The sequence below is a fragment of the Ctenopharyngodon idella genome, chromosome 24 (genome assembly GCF_019924925.1).
Source record: "Ctenopharyngodon idella isolate HZGC_01 chromosome 24, HZGC01, whole genome shotgun sequence".
Taxonomy (NCBI): Eukaryota; Metazoa; Chordata; class Actinopteri; order Cypriniformes; family Xenocyprididae; genus Ctenopharyngodon; species Ctenopharyngodon idella.
In genome coordinates, this window is record NC_067243.1 from 9,617,435 (window position 1) to 9,635,032 (window position 17,598).

General features: G+C 38.6%; 1 protein-coding gene across 6 annotated transcripts in view; it reads right to left on the minus strand.

Annotated features, from left to right (window-relative positions):
• Positions 1–200: 200 nt before the first annotated feature.
• Positions 201–17,598, minus strand: part of furinb (furin (paired basic amino acid cleaving enzyme) b) — a 95,514-nt gene continuing 78,116 nt past the window's right edge. For all 6 annotated transcript variants that reach the window (XM_051883085.1, XM_051883084.1, XM_051883080.1 and 3 more), the window contains 8 exons: positions 13,537–13,749; positions 9,707–9,807; positions 6,761–6,864; positions 6,539–6,656; positions 6,153–6,332; positions 3,637–3,761; positions 2,997–3,125; positions 201–1,307 (listed from right to left, as the gene is read on the minus strand). In XM_051883085.1, the coding sequence (XP_051739045.1) occupies positions 655–1,307; positions 2,997–3,125; positions 3,637–3,761; positions 6,153–6,332; positions 6,539–6,656; positions 6,761–6,864; positions 9,707–9,807; positions 13,537–13,749 (1,623 nt within the window). In that variant the 3' untranslated portion in view covers positions 201–654. The remainder of the gene's footprint in view (positions 1,308–2,996; positions 3,126–3,636; positions 3,762–6,152; positions 6,333–6,538; positions 6,657–6,760; positions 6,865–9,706; positions 9,808–13,536; positions 13,750–17,598) is intronic.

The following is a 17,598-nucleotide window of genomic DNA, read 5'->3' on the forward strand; positions in this document are numbered from 1 at the left end:
CTGTTATGGTTCACTTCGCTGATGTTGTTGCAACATTTCTATTGCAACAGAAATTATGCACAGTTAAATCATCCCTGATCGAATCAGTGGAAATGTCCCGCAGCTGTCTTTGACTAGCAGAGAGAGCAGAACGCAGATATTATTGTCAGGACTTATCGCACAAATGATGAAGTAATGGAAGTTACAGAAAGTGCAAGAAGTTTTGTGCATAAAACAGTCCAAACTTTTAATAAAAAGTCGACTGGAACAAATTACAGCCCTTTTCGTGTTACAAAGTCTGATCAAAGTTTACTCAAAAGCTGCACGCGCACAACAAACACATCTACGCGCTGTGGCGCGCGAACAAACACACACCCACTGATGTTATTGATCCTCTTTAGTGGTTCAAATCTCAGGGCATTAGAGCCAGACCACTAAGACAAATAAAGGAGAATATAAAGGGAATCATTCAGCGCAGCAGAGATGTCCTGGGTTTAATCGCATTCGGGTCAAACCGCAACTGCAACATACCTCATATATGCCGTTCTCTCTCTCACACACACATACACAAACATCGCGCAGTCGCAGTGGATCTATAAGTCTAAGCAGTGCAGATTAGTTCTGTATCCCAGTACGAGGAAGACAGATGTACAAAAAAATGCCCTATAGGGGGCGCTAAAGAGCACTCTGAGTCCGTATAAAAGCAGTCTTTTCGCTGTGATACTCCAGCTCTTCACTGTCCGACTCAGAGTTCATCGCTGTATCCTCATCCCCCCACACAGTGGGGATTCCCCGGTAGGACACTTTTCCCCGGTTGAGTCCAAACCCAAAGCCCACTCGTATCCCCCCTCCGCCTGTGTCCGTCACCGGCAGTTTGGTCCTCCGACAGAACGGGGCGCTGGCTGCTCCAGAGTGCAGCTGAAGCAGCACGAAAACGGCTGCGAAAGTGGCCAGGATGAAGGCACAGCTGAGCACCGCCACCAGCGCCGGCAGTCTCGAGGACAGCCCAGGTTCACGCAAGGATTCCTCCGAGTTCGGATCCCCCTCGTGCTGGAGCACAGGAATGCTAGGGGATTTCCGCTGCACCTGGTTCTGGTGCAAGCAAGAAGTGACCGCTAGGTGACTGTGGGGGGGACAGGAAAGACATTCGTTCTCCCCGGACCCGAAGCATGTTAGACAGGCCAGGTGGCAGGGCAGGCACGCTTGTACAGTAGAGTGCTCCACCCAGTTGTCCAAAGACAAATTAAGCACCTGCGGCCCAGAGCTGAAGCCGGGAGGGCAGGACTTCACGCAGCCTTGCAAGAAAAGAGAGAAACCCGTGCTGCATTCTGGAAAACAGAGATCAGAAGAATGCTTAATCGCAGATGTTACGAATCTGTAAAGATCATAAAATAGCATTTTAAACATATTTTACTTCTGTAATATGACAATTTTGTGAGAAACCAAAAGGATTGTGGGCTATGATATTATTGGTTAATATTATTTTTCCCACTCATGCAGCCTTGGTTATGTCAGCAGAAGAGAAATGGTTGTTTCAAAGGTTGTGATAAAAGTGAATATGGAAATAAACATTTTGATAACACTTTACATTAGTTACCATTAGTTAAGGTAATAGGTATCATTAACTTTTTTGTTTGCTTGTTTATAATTTAGGCCATGCCATATATATATATATATATATATATATATACAAAGTATTTACACAGTGTTGGGAAAGTTACTTTTAAAAGTTATGCATTACAATATTGCGTTACTCCCTAAAAAGGTAAATAATTGCATACTTAGTTTTATTTTTTAATGAAAAGTAATGCGTTACATTACTTTTGTGTGACTTTTTCTCCCCTGGCTGGACTTGCTTGTTTGTTTAATAACAAAAAAAGTTCTATTTTTGCCAAATGTTAAGGCTCTTTCACACCAAAAGTGAAATGAATAAGCCTCAGGCTGAACGAAATGCAAATTCACGTCTCAATTGGATCATCAAAGGTCAGCATCAAAGACACTGGTTAATAAAGTGAAATTAAATACATAAAATATATTTGTTTAATTTAATATATTTATTTATTGCAGGTTTGTGCAATATTCTGAGATTGCATTTCACTGTTTTTATTCATTTTGAGGAATAGTGTTTGCCTGTGCAAGTGAGAAGAGTAAATGCATGTTCACATTTTATGATTTATGAACATGAGGACAGGAGAGCTGTCAGTCAATACATGGGAAAACAAAGTAACTTGAGTTACTTATTTGAAAAAGTAACTTAGATAATTTGTTGTCATTTTAAAAGTAATACGTTACTTTACTAGTAACTACTACATAGTTTACTACATACTATGGTCTGCATACTTTCAATACATGAGCTAAACATTCACATTTTCATTTGCATGTTTCTAGAATAAGACCAGGTACATTTATTAAAGTTAATAGGGTCATTTCATGTTGTGCTCTCATTTCTGTCCCTAAAGGGACAAATTATTCACCTAGTAAAATTCAGTAGTACCTGCAGTAACAGTGAGGACACCTTATGAAAAATGAGTGAAATAACTTCTTAGCAAAGTTTGTACTACAGGCACAATATGAGGCCATGATGGAGAAATCCATCATCAAGTCTCCACAGCAACTTTAAATAATCAAAATCAGGCATTAGTTTAACAAAATTAAGGTTTGTTTACTGCCCTCTGAAGGTTGGGAAGGTACGACTTCACATCAACAAGAGGCTGAGCATTCAAAAACTTTTCCCCTTCTTTAATAATGCACAGTTTATCTAATTTAAACCTCTGGCATCACTCTGAAGTGTTTTGCATTATTTATACTCATAAACATATATTAATATTCATAAGCACAACTGGTAGTCATACTGAGACATATGAACATTTCTATATGACAGAGGTTTTGCCAAGGGAATTATCATGTGTGTGTGTGTGTAAATATTTCCTTCTGATTCTGAACCTATAAAAGCTTGTCTATTAAGGGTTGTGTATGGTTATTTGTATGGCCTTTGGTCCAGGGCATGTGTGTCTTACCGATGCAAATCTGCTGGGTGTCGAAGGTTTTGCAGCTGTTGTTTGAAGGCCGTGTGTAATCGGAAATGGACGGATCTGTTGCGCTAGAGCCAGTGCCATATAAGATGAGTGTGAACTGAGAAAGAACACCTGTGGAAAAGACCTTGAACTTTAAAGACGCTTTGGCCATCAACAAAAAGCCAAATGCCATTCACACATCACAAAAATCCTTTTCTTAATCTTTTTTTTTTGGTCTTGTTTTGCAGTAAAAGTACTCCTTAAAATAAGATAAATATACTTCAAAAGCAATTTACGTAAGATAGTAAGACTTGTTTTCAGAGAAAATATCTTGAATTAAGTTTATTTTTTTCTTATCCCAATGGCAAATTGTTTCTTTTTTCTTTCAAGCATAAATCAAACAAAATTTAGTGAGATTTATTCTTAAAACAGGAAAAAAAAAAACAACAACAAAAAAAAACAATTTGCCAGAGGGGTAAGAAAACTAAACTTCATTCAATATTTATACTCTAAAACATCTTTTATCTTCTTCCCAACCATTTTCCTTTTTCACATAAAATTATATTTGTTTTAAAGGAAGTTTAGATGTTTGAAGTAAAAAACAAGACAAAAATACTGATTATGAAAAAACTTATTGCAGTACCATAGTCATTAAGTCCGGCCACATTCTCGATCTCCAGGGTCCATTCTCCCCGTGGGTCCTCGTCCCAGGAGTGGGTGGTCATGAATGCCCAGTCGTTGAAGCCTTCGGCTGAGTTATCCTGAGGCCTGAAGACAAACAGAAGAGAAGGAAGATCTCTATGTGTGTATGTCTATCTGAGAATGTGTCAATAAAATGAATTGAGTGTGTATTTAAAATACAGATAATTATGTTTCATAAACATAATGGAGTGAACTGTGAATGTGGCCAGACATATGCGTAAATGTGTTTTCTTGGGCATCAGATGATACATGCAGACATTTGAATATGTCTGTAATATACAATGCTCAAAAAAAATTAAAGGAACACTTTGAAAACACATCAGATCTCAATGGGGAAAAATATCATGCTGGATATCTATACTGATATGGACTGGGTAATGTGTTAGGAACGAAAGAATGCCACATCATTTGATGGAAATGAAAATTATCAACCTACAGAGGACTGAATTCAAAGACACCCCGAAAATCAAAGTGAAAAAATGATGCAGCACGCTAGTCCATTTTCCTGAAATTTCATTGCAGCAACTCAAAATGGTACTCAGTAGTTTGTATGGCCCCCACATGCAACCTGGCGGCGTCGGATGGACCGAAACATAATGTCCCAGAGGTGTTCTATTGGATTTAGGTCAGGCGAGGGGCATTCAGTGGTATCAATTCCTTCATCCTCCAGGAACTGCCTGCATACTCTCGCCACATGAGGCCGGGCATTGTCGTGCACCAGGAGGATCCCAGGACCCACTGCACCAGCGTAGGGACTGACAATGGGTCCAAGATTTTCATCCCGATACCTAATGGCAGTCAGGGTGCCGTTGTCTAACCTGTACAGGTCTGTGTGTCCCTCCATGGATATGCCTCCCCAGAGCATCAATGACCCACCACCAAACCGGTCATGCTGAATGATGTTACAGGCAGCATAACGTTATCCACGGCTTCTCCAGACCCTTTCACGTCTGTCACATGTGCTCAGGGTGAACCTGCTCTCATCTGTGAAAAGCACAGGGCGCCAGTGGCAGACCTGCCAATTCTGGTGTTCAATGGCAAATGCCAATCGAGCTCCACAGTGCCGAGCAGTGAGCACAGGGCCCACGTCGGGCCCTCAGGCCACCCTCATGAAGTCTGTTTCTGATTGTTTGGTCAGAGACATTCACACCAGTGGCCTGCTGGAGGTCATTTTGTAGGACTCTGGCAGTGCTCATCCTGTTCCTCCTTGCACAAAGGAGCAGAGACCGGTCCTGCTGATGGGTTAAGGACCTTCTACGACCCTGTCCAGCTCTCCTAGAGTAACTGCCTGTCTCCTGGAATCTCCTCCATGCTCTTGAGACTGTGCTAGGGAGACACAGCAAACCTTCTGGCAATGGCACGTATTTATGTGCCATCCTGGAGGAGTTGGACTGCCTGTGCAACCTCTGTAGGGTCCAGGTATCGCCTCATGCTACCAGTAGTGACACTGACCCTAGCCAAATACAAAACTAGTGAAAAACAGTCATAAAAGATGAGTAGGGAAAAAAATGTTTTGGGGGTCATCTCGTTGTTACCCATCTAGTGCACCTGTTGTTAATTTCATCAACACCAAAGCAGCTGAAACTGATTAACAACCCCCTCTGCTACTTAACTGACCAGATCAATATCCCACGAGTTTAACTGAATTGATGCTATTCTCTGTTTAAAGTGTTCCTTTAATTTTTTTGAGCAGTGTCTATACATATATTACTATAATAGTATACAAGTAGTATACTCAGTTGCACAGCCGCAAGATGAACACTGTTGTGTTTACTTGGTACTCGCAAAATCCTATCATTGCCACTGTATCGATGGACAAAACATGATAAAAACTTGCAGCTCGGCAATTGAAAGCTGGCTCATACACACAACATCATTCATCTTGAAATCATATGATTCGATTCGCTTCTTCCGATTGGTTCTTCTGTGGACTTAGAAGCTTTTGCTGACAAAGGGTAAGTAACGTTTAGTGGTTTCTGCCAACGAACCGGTATTTCTGAATGGGATGATGCTGGGATTTAGCGGATTTGAAGCAAAAGTATTTGATGAACATATACTATGTGCGGAGAGCATTTGCTCAATATCATTATCTCAGAAATGAATACTTTAATTTTGCAAGGATTTATTAAATTCATAAAAAAGTGACAGTAAAGACATTTATAATGTTACAAAATATTTCTATTTCAAATAAATCCTGTTCTTTTGAACTTACAAAAAATGCTGAAAAAACTGTTTTTAACATAGACAACAATAAAAATGTTTCTTGAAAACCATTTCTGAATTTCTGAAGGATCATGTGATACTGTAGATGCCAAAAATTCAGCACAAATAAAATACATCATTTTAAATTGTAATAATATTGCACAATATTACTGTTTTACTGCATTTATGATCAAATAAATGCAGCCTTCAATCAGTGTATGCAAATGTATGTATGCTAATAATGTGTTTGTTTACCGTGGAGCCAGTAGCGTGGAACGAGTTCCCAGTGGGCTGATGAGGTGAACAGCCAAGTTTCCTCTGTGGTTATAAGAGAGGGTGAGTCTGGCCTGCACATGCTCCAAAGAGCTCACAAAGTCTGGCTGCCCAGAGCAGGCCTCTACAATTCTGCTGAAGATCAGGTGGTTTCTTACGTCCCTACAACACAGAGAATCTGAAATTATATGCCACTCTCGCAAGCAACTGTATGATGAATCGTAATTTTGCTGTCCAATTCATGTGTCTAGTTTTCCTGTCCTTAAAAGGTGACCTCTGGCTCCCCAGGTAGCCGGCATTAGTTGGCATTACCTATCTGGTGTACTGATGTATTGCCTGTGCTGCATGAGGTGTTTGACCGTCCTTACCTAGGCTCGGTCAGCATATTAATGACACATTTATGCTGCGGCCCAATGCTGGTCCAGTTCTGAGCCAAAGCGACCATGGCACTTGCATCCAGCAGACCGTAGCCATAAGAATGGCTCACTGCCACATAGAAAGAGAGAGATGGAAAAAGTAACAAGGTCAGACATGTCCACTGAATAAATAAACACAGCTCTAATTGACTGGTTACGTGAATTGTTATTTACCTAATCGGCCTACGCCATTGGTCCTCCAGTCGTTGGTTATTAGGTGGGCGGGACGTGAGGTTCTTACTACGAGATGCTGCATGTCTCTCCAGGTCAGGTTCATGCTGGTTGTCATATGAAAAAATGAAGTGATACGAGTATTACATTGCAGCAGGGACACAGATTTATTTTTATATTCAAAAGATAATTTGCACATAATTATCCTATTGGATGTGACGGGATGTCTTTTTGAAAGACACATAATTAAAGCTTTTCTTTTACCCGAGTCACAGAAAATTGCAAATGGAAATATTCCGTCCTGGGGGCCATGCATCATTTTGTAATTACACGGCCGACGAGGCCTTTTTTTCCCCCCAACTAAAGACCCAAAATTGTATTCCTCGAAAAAGCAGCAATATCAGATTCAATTTATAACTGTATGGTTCACGACTCCAGCTTATTTGTTTTGTCGGCTGTTGCTCTGCATGGCAGAAACAAGCGGGTTTGGGACTAGTGGCCCCCACGGGCAAGGTTGAATAGCCCTGTTATTTCTCAACAGGGTATTTCAGGGCAAACCACGTCTGCAATTGGACAAAGCACTGACAAAAATACCTGCATGACAAGCCATTTTCACCCAAATGAAATGGATTCAGCGTAAAGATACGCTGCAGAACAGTATGAAAAACATCCTGCTCTGGCATCCGTATGTTTTTCAGGGTGATTTATGAAGAAGGTGATCCAATTCATAAGCTTTCAATATTTTTGACCTCACAATAAATGACTTCAGGTTTCACAATTTATAAACCATAAGCCACAGCACAGATGAAGCGATTTACATTCAGTGATTAATAGATGTAAGACTACTGAAATTCTCATGTTGTACATGGGAGCACAGATATTGAACAGATATCCATCTATATGGATGAAGTGACAGTGCTGGAAAACATGCCAGACCCTTTAAACATACTGGACTCAAACCAGGAATGTGAAAATTAATGGACAGGGGGAGGAATAATGTCCTCACCACTCATAGTTTTCATAAATAACAACAGTATGGCTAGCATTATGCAAAGCAGCACTAGATCACTCCTATTATAAACAATAAATTACAACAGAAGCTCTGAGACACACATTCAGTTGGCAGACATCCCAATCATATTTTCTCTGTATAGCTATTTCAGTCACTTATTTTACTTGTTATTAATATTATATATATATATATATATATATATATATATATATATATATGAAGAGTTGAGATGTAAAAGCCGTGAGCGTATTGAGCGTATGCTCTCCGCACATAGTATACATTTATCAAATACTTTCACTTCAAATCCGCTAAATCCCAGTGTTAACCCATTCAGAAATACCGGTTCGTTGGCAGAAATCACTAAACGCCATTTCCCTTTTCAGCAAAAGCCTCTAAGTCCACAGAAGAACCAATTGGAAGATGTGAATAGAATCATGATTTCAAGAAGGATGACGGTGTGCCTATGAGCCGTCTTTCAATTGCCGAGCTGCAAGTTTTTATCCTGTACACATGGACTTAGCTGGTTTTGCAGCAAAAGACAGTCAAATTTGTTAAATACCAATGAATTGACTAAAGTGACATTTATGAAAATAAGGCATTTCAATAACTGACTAATAACCTTTTCATTGCTATTAAAGTGAAATTACTGAACCTAAACAGGACAAAATGCTCAATTAAAAGAAAAGATGTCAGACAGACTTAGAGATTTTTTGCATCTGAACTCTTCATATATGAAATAAATATATATTTGAAAGTGGGTTCACTACGATTTTTTTTTTAAAGAAATTAATATATTTATTCAGCAAGGATGCATTAAATTGACCAAAAGTAACAGTAAGACATTTATAATGTTGCAAAAAAAATCTGTTCTTTTAAGCTTTCTATTCCTTAAATAATCCTGAAAACTATTTTTTCATGGTTTCCACAAAAATATTAGCAGCACAAATGTTCTCAAAATTGATAAAACAGGAAATGTTTCTTCAGTAAATCGGCCTATCAATGATTTCTGAAGGATCATGTGACACTGAAGACTAGAGTAATGAAGCTGTAAATACTTTGCTATTGCAGGAATATATAATATTTAAAAATATATATTAAAATAGAAAAAATTGTAATAATATTTCACAAGATTGCTGTTTTACTGTGATTTTGATCAAATAAATGCAGCCTTGGTAATGTTTTTTTATATTACAAAATAAAATGTAAAATTAGTTCTGAGAAAGGTTCACAGATCCCCTGGCCAAGCACCGGCTCAGGCACAAGCATCTCAGTGGAGAATGAGTATGACTTTCTTACACACAGACGTTCAAAAGTCACCTACAGCGCGACATCACAAAGACTTCCGCCTGATGAAAAGAGCAGAGTTGTGACAGAAAGAGAACAGAAATGGAGGTCCTTATAAAAAATGTCCCCAAAAATGTCCCCGTCTCTCTCATTGTGGGGCAAGCAAGATCAAAGCCGGAACCAGCGGGGTTTACAGCCCTGAACAGCAGGGGCCGAACTCACACATAAACAAACACTGTGTGCGAACAGGAGCCCCGAGACTCCACCACACACAAAAAAGACAAAGAAACCCGACGCTTGTGTGAGACGTGATTTCCATGTCTCATTACTGCTTCACAGCGTACAGGATAATATCCTCTGCAGGATCTTTTAATTGAACATGATGACTTGATGTTGTATAGGGGCCTTGGGGTCAATCGGCGTTGAATGAGAAGTGTAGATTGGCAGCCATCACACGTCTCTCTCCATCTCTCTTTTTATTTTTTTTGGATGAGCTATGTCAAGGCGATGTCAGAGTGTGTCGGAGGGCTGAAGATGATGTGCACGGGGTAATGAAGTCTAACTGATGAGGGGGAATGATGGACAGGAGTGGGTAGAACAAGTGTGCGTATGTCTGTCCGTAGAGACAGGTGTCATGGTTTGTCATCACTCACTTGGCCTCCAGAGCGAGAGCGATGATTCCAGCAGCCAAGGGAGCCGAGGCGGACGTGCCCGTGTGCGAATCTGTGCACTTCTTCCTCAGGTCCGTCGTCACCTGCACACACAAAGTTAGATGGAAAGGTCAGGTGTGTTATTGGCCAGTTATCAGAAAGGACATCGGTTGTAGCTATATTTAAGGTGTTGGTGTAGCCGTCTATCAGCCAGAGGCGCCTGCAGCTTCTGTGATGAGATGTGTGACAGCTCGAAACACTTAATAAGCTGGCACCTCACACATGAGGGTTTGGGGTTTTAATCACGCCGTAGGACACATGGGGACATGCCTGTGTGATTGACAACGGTCAGGATGAGAGGAAGTCTAGCCCGAGGCTACAGAACCATCAGAGCATACACAGGTGAGTACCTGCCAGACACCCACACACACTCGTTCTCTATCATTGTTTTATTCGTCTCTGTCCCTTTCAGTCTGATTTAAACACATACAGACACATACACACACACACACACACACACAAAATCCCACCCCACTGCTGTCGGCAAGATTGCGTCCATTTTTAAATTGAATCTGTTATTGCCTTTGTCATCCTAATGGAACAGGGGGTCTCAGAAGAGAGAGAGGGGAGCTATCGCAGTCAGACATACTGGGACAGACTTGACATCGAGCAAACAAACACTCTAAAGCCGTCCGAAACATCTCGGATGAGCTTCAGTGAGCTGGCAGAGATAGACCTGCCAGGAGAGTCTGAAATCACTTTCACAGGAATGAGCGTATCAGAGATTCAAACAGAGTTCGGATAACTACCCACAGCACGAGAAATCCTATTTTCCCCTCAATGTGAGTGTGAATTTGAGTGAACTGAATTAAATTGGTCAAAAAGACTCAAGTTCACAAGTTATCAGTTTATATATATATTTATGAACAAAATTCTTGCTGGATAAACAGTCAAACCAAAATTTATTCAGACACCTTGAACATTTCATTCATTAATACAGTTTATTCACTATAGATTAAAAAAGGTTAATAAAATATGACAAGATCTCAGAGTTAACCTGTCTCAGAAAAAATTAATCTTCATTATGTCAGATAACACTTAAGCAAAACATGGTCAGGTCAAAGTGTCTGAATAATTTTTGGTCCCAAATTTTACTGGTAGTCCACTGTATGAAGATTTTTTGGGTATAATATGTCACAGTTTACTTTATTTCGCTATCCTCACTTACATAAATGAACTATAGTGTCCTACACCCACTAGTAAAAATATATATCAAAAATTATATCTAGTGTCTGAATAGTTTTTGGTTTGACTGTATAAAATTAAGTAACATCAAGAAAATTGCAATTATTTTTTAAAATACTATTTATTTGTCCATTATCTAAAATGTGTCATATTTTGAGTTAGTTCTTTGGACCAGATCTTTGAAACAATGACTTAAACGGATCATTCCAATTACAAATCATGAATCAATTAATCAAGCCTTTGAATTAATGATTCAACCGCCTCATTCCAATTCCAGTGAACAAATCATTAAATCATAAATCAACGAATCAGATCTTTGAATCAATGGCTGCATCCGAAAACTTAGGCAGCTGACTTGTTGCCTTGCTGCCCTATCAGGCAATAACTTTGAAGGCAGACTTTGCGCAGGAAGGCACTTCACGAACCTGATTTTGGACAGACTTCTGAGGCGGTTTAATGATCTACAACAAAATAGCACAAGCTCTGATGATAACTAAGTGAATATTTAATTAATACAACAGTAATTTCTCGCTAGAAATGACATCAAACGTGGAAAACAATGGTCAAAAACATACATTTACACACAAACTGACCACCAACCACAACTTTCAGATGCCATCTTTATTTTTTAGCTCAACTGTCACAGAATGGAAAGCACGGGATTGTGGGATATCAAAGGCAGTGAAGGATACATCTATGCTGCCCTTAAAAAAAAAAAAAAAAAATCGATCAGATGAAGGTATCTCAGGAGACAGGAAGTGAAGCAAACTTTGGATTCGGACGTGTCCTGATGCCTTCCTACCTTGAAATGCGTCCTCCAAAGGCAGCATTTTTCAGTTTTCGGGTGCAGCCAATGTCTCAACCGGATCATTGCAATTCCAGTGAACAAATCATTAATGAATCACTGAATCAGGTCTTTGAATCAATGACCCAACCAAATCATTCATGAATCATGAATCAAATTTTTGAATTACGGACTCAATTGGATCATTCCAAATTCAGTGAACAAATCATTAATGAATCACTGAATCAAGTAACTGAAAATATGTGAACAGCACATATATTTAAGAACAAAGGAGAGCTACTGCAGATGTCAAAATTTTTCAGTGAATAATGACTTGAATATTGGTCTGTTCCTCACACAACTGCTATTTTATGACTTTAGAAGACATAAATATTACACAAGATGTATGGAGCACTTTTATAGTGCCTTTATGGAGATTGTCACCCCCAGTTATTATATAGAAAAGAGTGACTAGGAAATTCTTCAAAACAAGTGTTAGTATTTGACAGATTTTCCTTAAAAAAAAAGTGCAACCTAATAGCAAAAATGCTCATCAAGATGATCCAAAGACAAAGATGATCAAGATGACTTTTAGAACTTTTGAAGGGCATCTTTTTTTATAGCCATCTTTTAGCCCAATTAGCTTGCCCTAATTAAAAAGCCTACTCAGACTCTCTCAAATACAGCTTATGCAGATAAAATGAAGGTATGTAACTGAAAACGAGAGGAAGACTTGCAAATAAGAGCCAAAGAATCTGCAATGCAGCATGTTTGGTATTCAAAAATTGCTGTCTCTGTCTTTTGCTTTTTCACTTGGTCTAATTTCTCTGCTCTTTCTCTCTTTGCTTTTTCAGACACCCTTTTCTCATTTCCATTCTTGGAGGACACGCCGGGGACTGAAAAGCAGATGTGTACGGCATGCAGCAGCAGCACCTGTGATGGGGAAGTTTTCAGACGCTACTCTAAAGTGATTTTTTGCCTCCTTAGGGCACGGCGTTCTTGAGCTCTTTTTCATATAGCCCACAGGAAATCACAGCGGCAGATGTGGAAATCATTTCACCGCCTGACACTTCATCTTCACAGCACGCTGAACAGGGCGGCACTCTATCACTCACTTTCCCCATGTACAGTCGTGACGTGACCATTTAAACCTTGTGGAAAATTTGGCACTCTCGAGCTGTTTGCTCTGACATTTACAGTTCTGCTGACAACTGAGAATGGTAGTGTTTGTGTGAAGACATGAAGGTCTGTCTGTGAGCTGTTAATGTGTAAATGCTGCAAAGCTGAAATGTGGATTTATTCTATTTATGGTACCTTTAATGAGACGTGGTTGTAGCAAAGTGTGTACATGTTTTACATGATCCTTCAGAAATCATTTTAATATGCATATTTGCAGTACAAGAAACATTTCTTATTATCAGTATTGAAAACACTTGTGCCGTTTAATATTTTTGTGGAAATTGTTTTTTTTTTTTCAAGATTATTTGATGAACAGAAAGTTCACAAGAATAGCATTTATTTGAATATTATATATTCGTTTTATATACACTAAAAAAGAATGCCAAGTTCATGCTTAACACATAAAAAATATAAAAAAATATTTAAAAATATTTATAAATATATAAAAAAGTGAAAAATTGAAGATTTTCTATGTGAAGATGCAGTATTTTGCATGTGTTTCTGTGTGAAAATGCAAACAAAAATGCTTCTGCATGAGTTGATTGTATGACTCTAACATGAGTGACTAAGCTGAATATGTACGAAGATTTGTTGGCACATATGAACGTGAGTGTTAAATACATACAATCTGTTTCTCGTTGAGGTTTCCGCTGCTGTAGGTGGTGGCGAGGGTTGAGGAACAGGCCTCGCTGTACCACGGCACATTGCCGTACTGCGTGGTGCTGCTGATGGAGAGCGTGTAGATACTGTTGGTGTATCCATCACAGTTGCAGCTGTCCCGCTCTCGCCCTCCATTACCCGATGCCCACACGAAGATGGAGCCCAGCCCACCTCGACCCTAAAAAGATGCACACAACCTGGTCATTCACTCTTTTCAACGTACAGTTGACTACCATTCAAAATTTGCTTTTTTTTAATGTTTTCAAAAGAAGTCTCTTATACTCACCAACAGTGGGGAAAGTTACTTTTAAAAGTAATGCATTACAATATTGAGTTACTCCCTAAAAGAGTAACTAATTGTGTTACTTAGTTACTTTTAATGAAAAGTAATGCGTTACGTTACTTTTGCGTTACTTTTTCTCATCTAGGCTGGGCTTGCTTGTTTGTTTTTTAATAAAAACAAAAAAAGTTCTATTTTTAGTAAATGCTAAGGTCCTTTCACACCAAAAGTGAAATAAATAAGCCTCAGGCTGAAGGAAATGCATATTTACACCTATACAGTAGACGCCGCTCAAACAATCCTTTCAGCTGTGCTGCCATTCTGGATTAAAGAAGAATAGGATACAGGATAAGGAAGTTCAACACTCTTATTTCTAAATCTAATCTAAAGTAATTTTTGCTTATTAGTATGGTTGAATTGGATCATTGAAGGTCAGCAGCAAAGACATTGGTTAAAGGGTTAGTTCACCCAAAAATGAAAATTATGTCATTAATTACTCACCCTCATGTCGTTTCACACCCTTAAGACCTTCGTTCATCTTCGGAACACAAATTAAGATATTTTTGATAAAATCCGATGGCTCAGTGAGGCCTGCATCGCCAGCAAGACAATTAACACTTTCAGATGCCCAGAAATGTATTAAAAACATATTTAAAACAGTTCATGTGACTACAGTGGTTCAATCTTAATATTATAAAGCGATGAGAATACTTTTTGTGCGCCAAAAAAAAAAAAATCATAATAATAACGACTTTTCAACAATATCTAGTGATGGGTGATTTCAAAAAACTGCTTCAAAGCTTTACGAATCTTTTGTTTCGAATCAGTGATTCAGAGCGCCAAAGTCACATGATTTCAGTAAATGAGGATTCATTACATCATAAGTGTTTAGAAATTTCAATAGTTCACATGACTTTGGCAGTTTGATACACACTCTGAACCACTGATTCGAAACAAAAGATTTGTAAAGCTTCGAAGCTTCATGAAGCAGTGTTTTGAAATCGGCCATCACTAGATATTGTTGAATAAAGTCGTTATTTTTTGTTTTTAGTAGCTTTCTGGGCATTTGAAAGTGTTAATTGTCTTGCTGGCAATGCAGGTCTCACTGAGCCATCGGATTTCATCAAAAATATCTTAATTTGTGTTCTGAAGATGAACGAAGGTCTTACGGGTGTGGAACGACATGAGAGTGAGTAATTAATGACAGAAATTACATTTTTGGGTGAACTAACCCTTTAATAAAGTGAGATTAAATACATAAAGTGTATTTGTGTAATTTAATATATTTAATTATTACAGGTTTGCATAAGATTCCGAGATTGCATTTCACTGTTTTTATTCATTTTGAGGAATGCTGAATGTTTTCGTGCAAGTGAGATGAGTAAATGCATGTTCACATTTAGTCCAGAACTACAATAACCATCATGTTCACACACAACGCCTGTGCACTTACTCCATTTATCTCAACATGGGGACAGGAGAGCTGTCAGTCAATAAACGTGAAAAAGTAACTTGTGTAACTTATTTGAAAAAGTAATGTAGGTATTTTTTTGTAAATTGAAAAAGTAATGTGTTACTTTACTAGTTATTTGAAAAAGTAATCTGATTACGTAACTCAAATTACTTGTAATGCGTTATCCCCAACACTGCTCACCAAGGCTACATTTATTCAATAGAAAATAAACAATTAATAATAATTTTGTGAAATTACACTTTGTGCAAATCTGGCAAAGCTGTATTTTCAGCATCATTACTCCAGTCTTCAGTGTCACATGATCCTTAAGTAATCATTCTAATATGCTGATTTCTTATTATCAATGTTGAAAACAGTTGTGCTGCTTAATATTTTTGTGGAAACCATGATACTTTTTCAGGATTCTTTGAAGAATCTTTGAAGAATTCTATTTGAAATAGAATTTTTTTGTACAATTATAAATTTCTTTAATGTCACTTTTGATAAATTTAATGTGTCCTTGCTGAATAAAAGTACTAATTTCTTTTAAAAAAATCTTTCTGACCCCTAACTTTTGAACAGTAGCGTAAATCGAGACAGACACCTGCTGTCTAAATGTATTTCCAATCTCATCCTACAGTCTGTTCACATAATTGGCACGCGGCAACTAAAAACTGCCAGTTCCAATCTGATTGGCTGGCCTTTTGAGACTTGATGCACAGATTTTTACTGCCTGGAAACAAACTGTAGTTTACAAGTTGCTGGGCTGATAAAACCATACTAAGGTAGAACTACTCACTGGATTTGCGAGGTCTGTGGCATCAAATCTTAAAAAAAATATATATATAAGTGGGCGATTCTTGGCTGGAATAAGCTGCTGATAGTCTTTATGCAAATCAAACGTCTGGCTATGTGAGATAAATGTATTTATGAATCAAACATCTGTGTAGTGTCCATTAATGTCTGTGCACACAGGCAACATCTCTATTACAATAGCCCACAAAAACCCAATTGAACGAGCCAATTATGGCTGTCATGATTAATTTAAAACCAATACTGTGACCTCTGAAATCTGCTGTATTTAATGCTTTAGTAATATTGGCTGGACAGCTGACAAAGCGCCACTTTTCCTTTCCCATATATTAGTCTCCTCTCTCACCGCAGTCAAGCAAGACAGCTGAATTTGATTAAAGTTTCTGTTCTATCTTCTGCAGTCCATATGGGTAATGTTCACAGCTCACTGACTAGGGATTATTGTGGCAATAAACGGTTTGTTTGTTTGTTTGCGATGCCGCAATTTGGTTCAAAATATTCAGAGGCACAATTCTAGGAATGATAAAATTGGGGATAAAGAACTGAAGTGCAGAGAAACAAAAAGTGAGTCGCACCACTGGGGCAGATGTTTATATGATGCGTAATTTGAGTAAATTGCTAGAGGGAGAAATCAGTTTTAAATCCCAACAAAATTAACAGCAGTCAAACCCATTCTGCACGGCTGTATCAAAGTGCCATTACTCTCACAGACGAGACAAAAGATTACATCTTTTTGCAGCGCTCCGACAAAAGCGTGTCTGAGATTACCAAGGACACGTTCGGGATGAAACAGAAGCGGCGCTCGCGGCGGGCAGCCGTCCTAAAAAGGTCAGATCCTTTGCCTGTCAAACACGACATGCTCTATTCTCACTGCGTCGAATCTCATAATTTCTGCAGAGTGAATCAAAGGCAGGTGGTTCAGATTTAATTCCAATAAAGATATTTTACTTTAAAGATATTTTAAGTTAATGCAAGCTTTCTAAATGGCTGTCAGAATGTGTCACACTCATGGGGGTGAAGATGTCCGAATTGTTGAATTTTCATTGATGCTGCTGTGAAATTCTGTCTAAAGAGAAGACAGATCCTGTGCATATGGTTTAAAACACTTGATAGCACAAGGCTTATAAAAGGTAGTGGAATAAACAGAATATTGGAATATCAAACAAGATCTAGATTTTTACATCTGGCTCAAGTTCCTCTTTCAATTGTTTTTTTTCCCCCACTTGTTTTATCATCCCTCTGGAAAAATAGCAAGTCTGATTGCTTAGAAAAGTAATAGTGCTCAGTAATAGCCTCTTCTCAATAAGCCGCACGGTTTGAGCCATCATTCCTGTCGGTAGCACAAATGGTCCATGATGACTCACCCACTGAAATTTAGGGGTTTGTTTATTTTCATAACCGCACATATACTACTGTTCAAAAGTCTGGGGTTTGTAAGAGTTTTTAAAATATATATATATATTAATACTTTTATTTAGCAA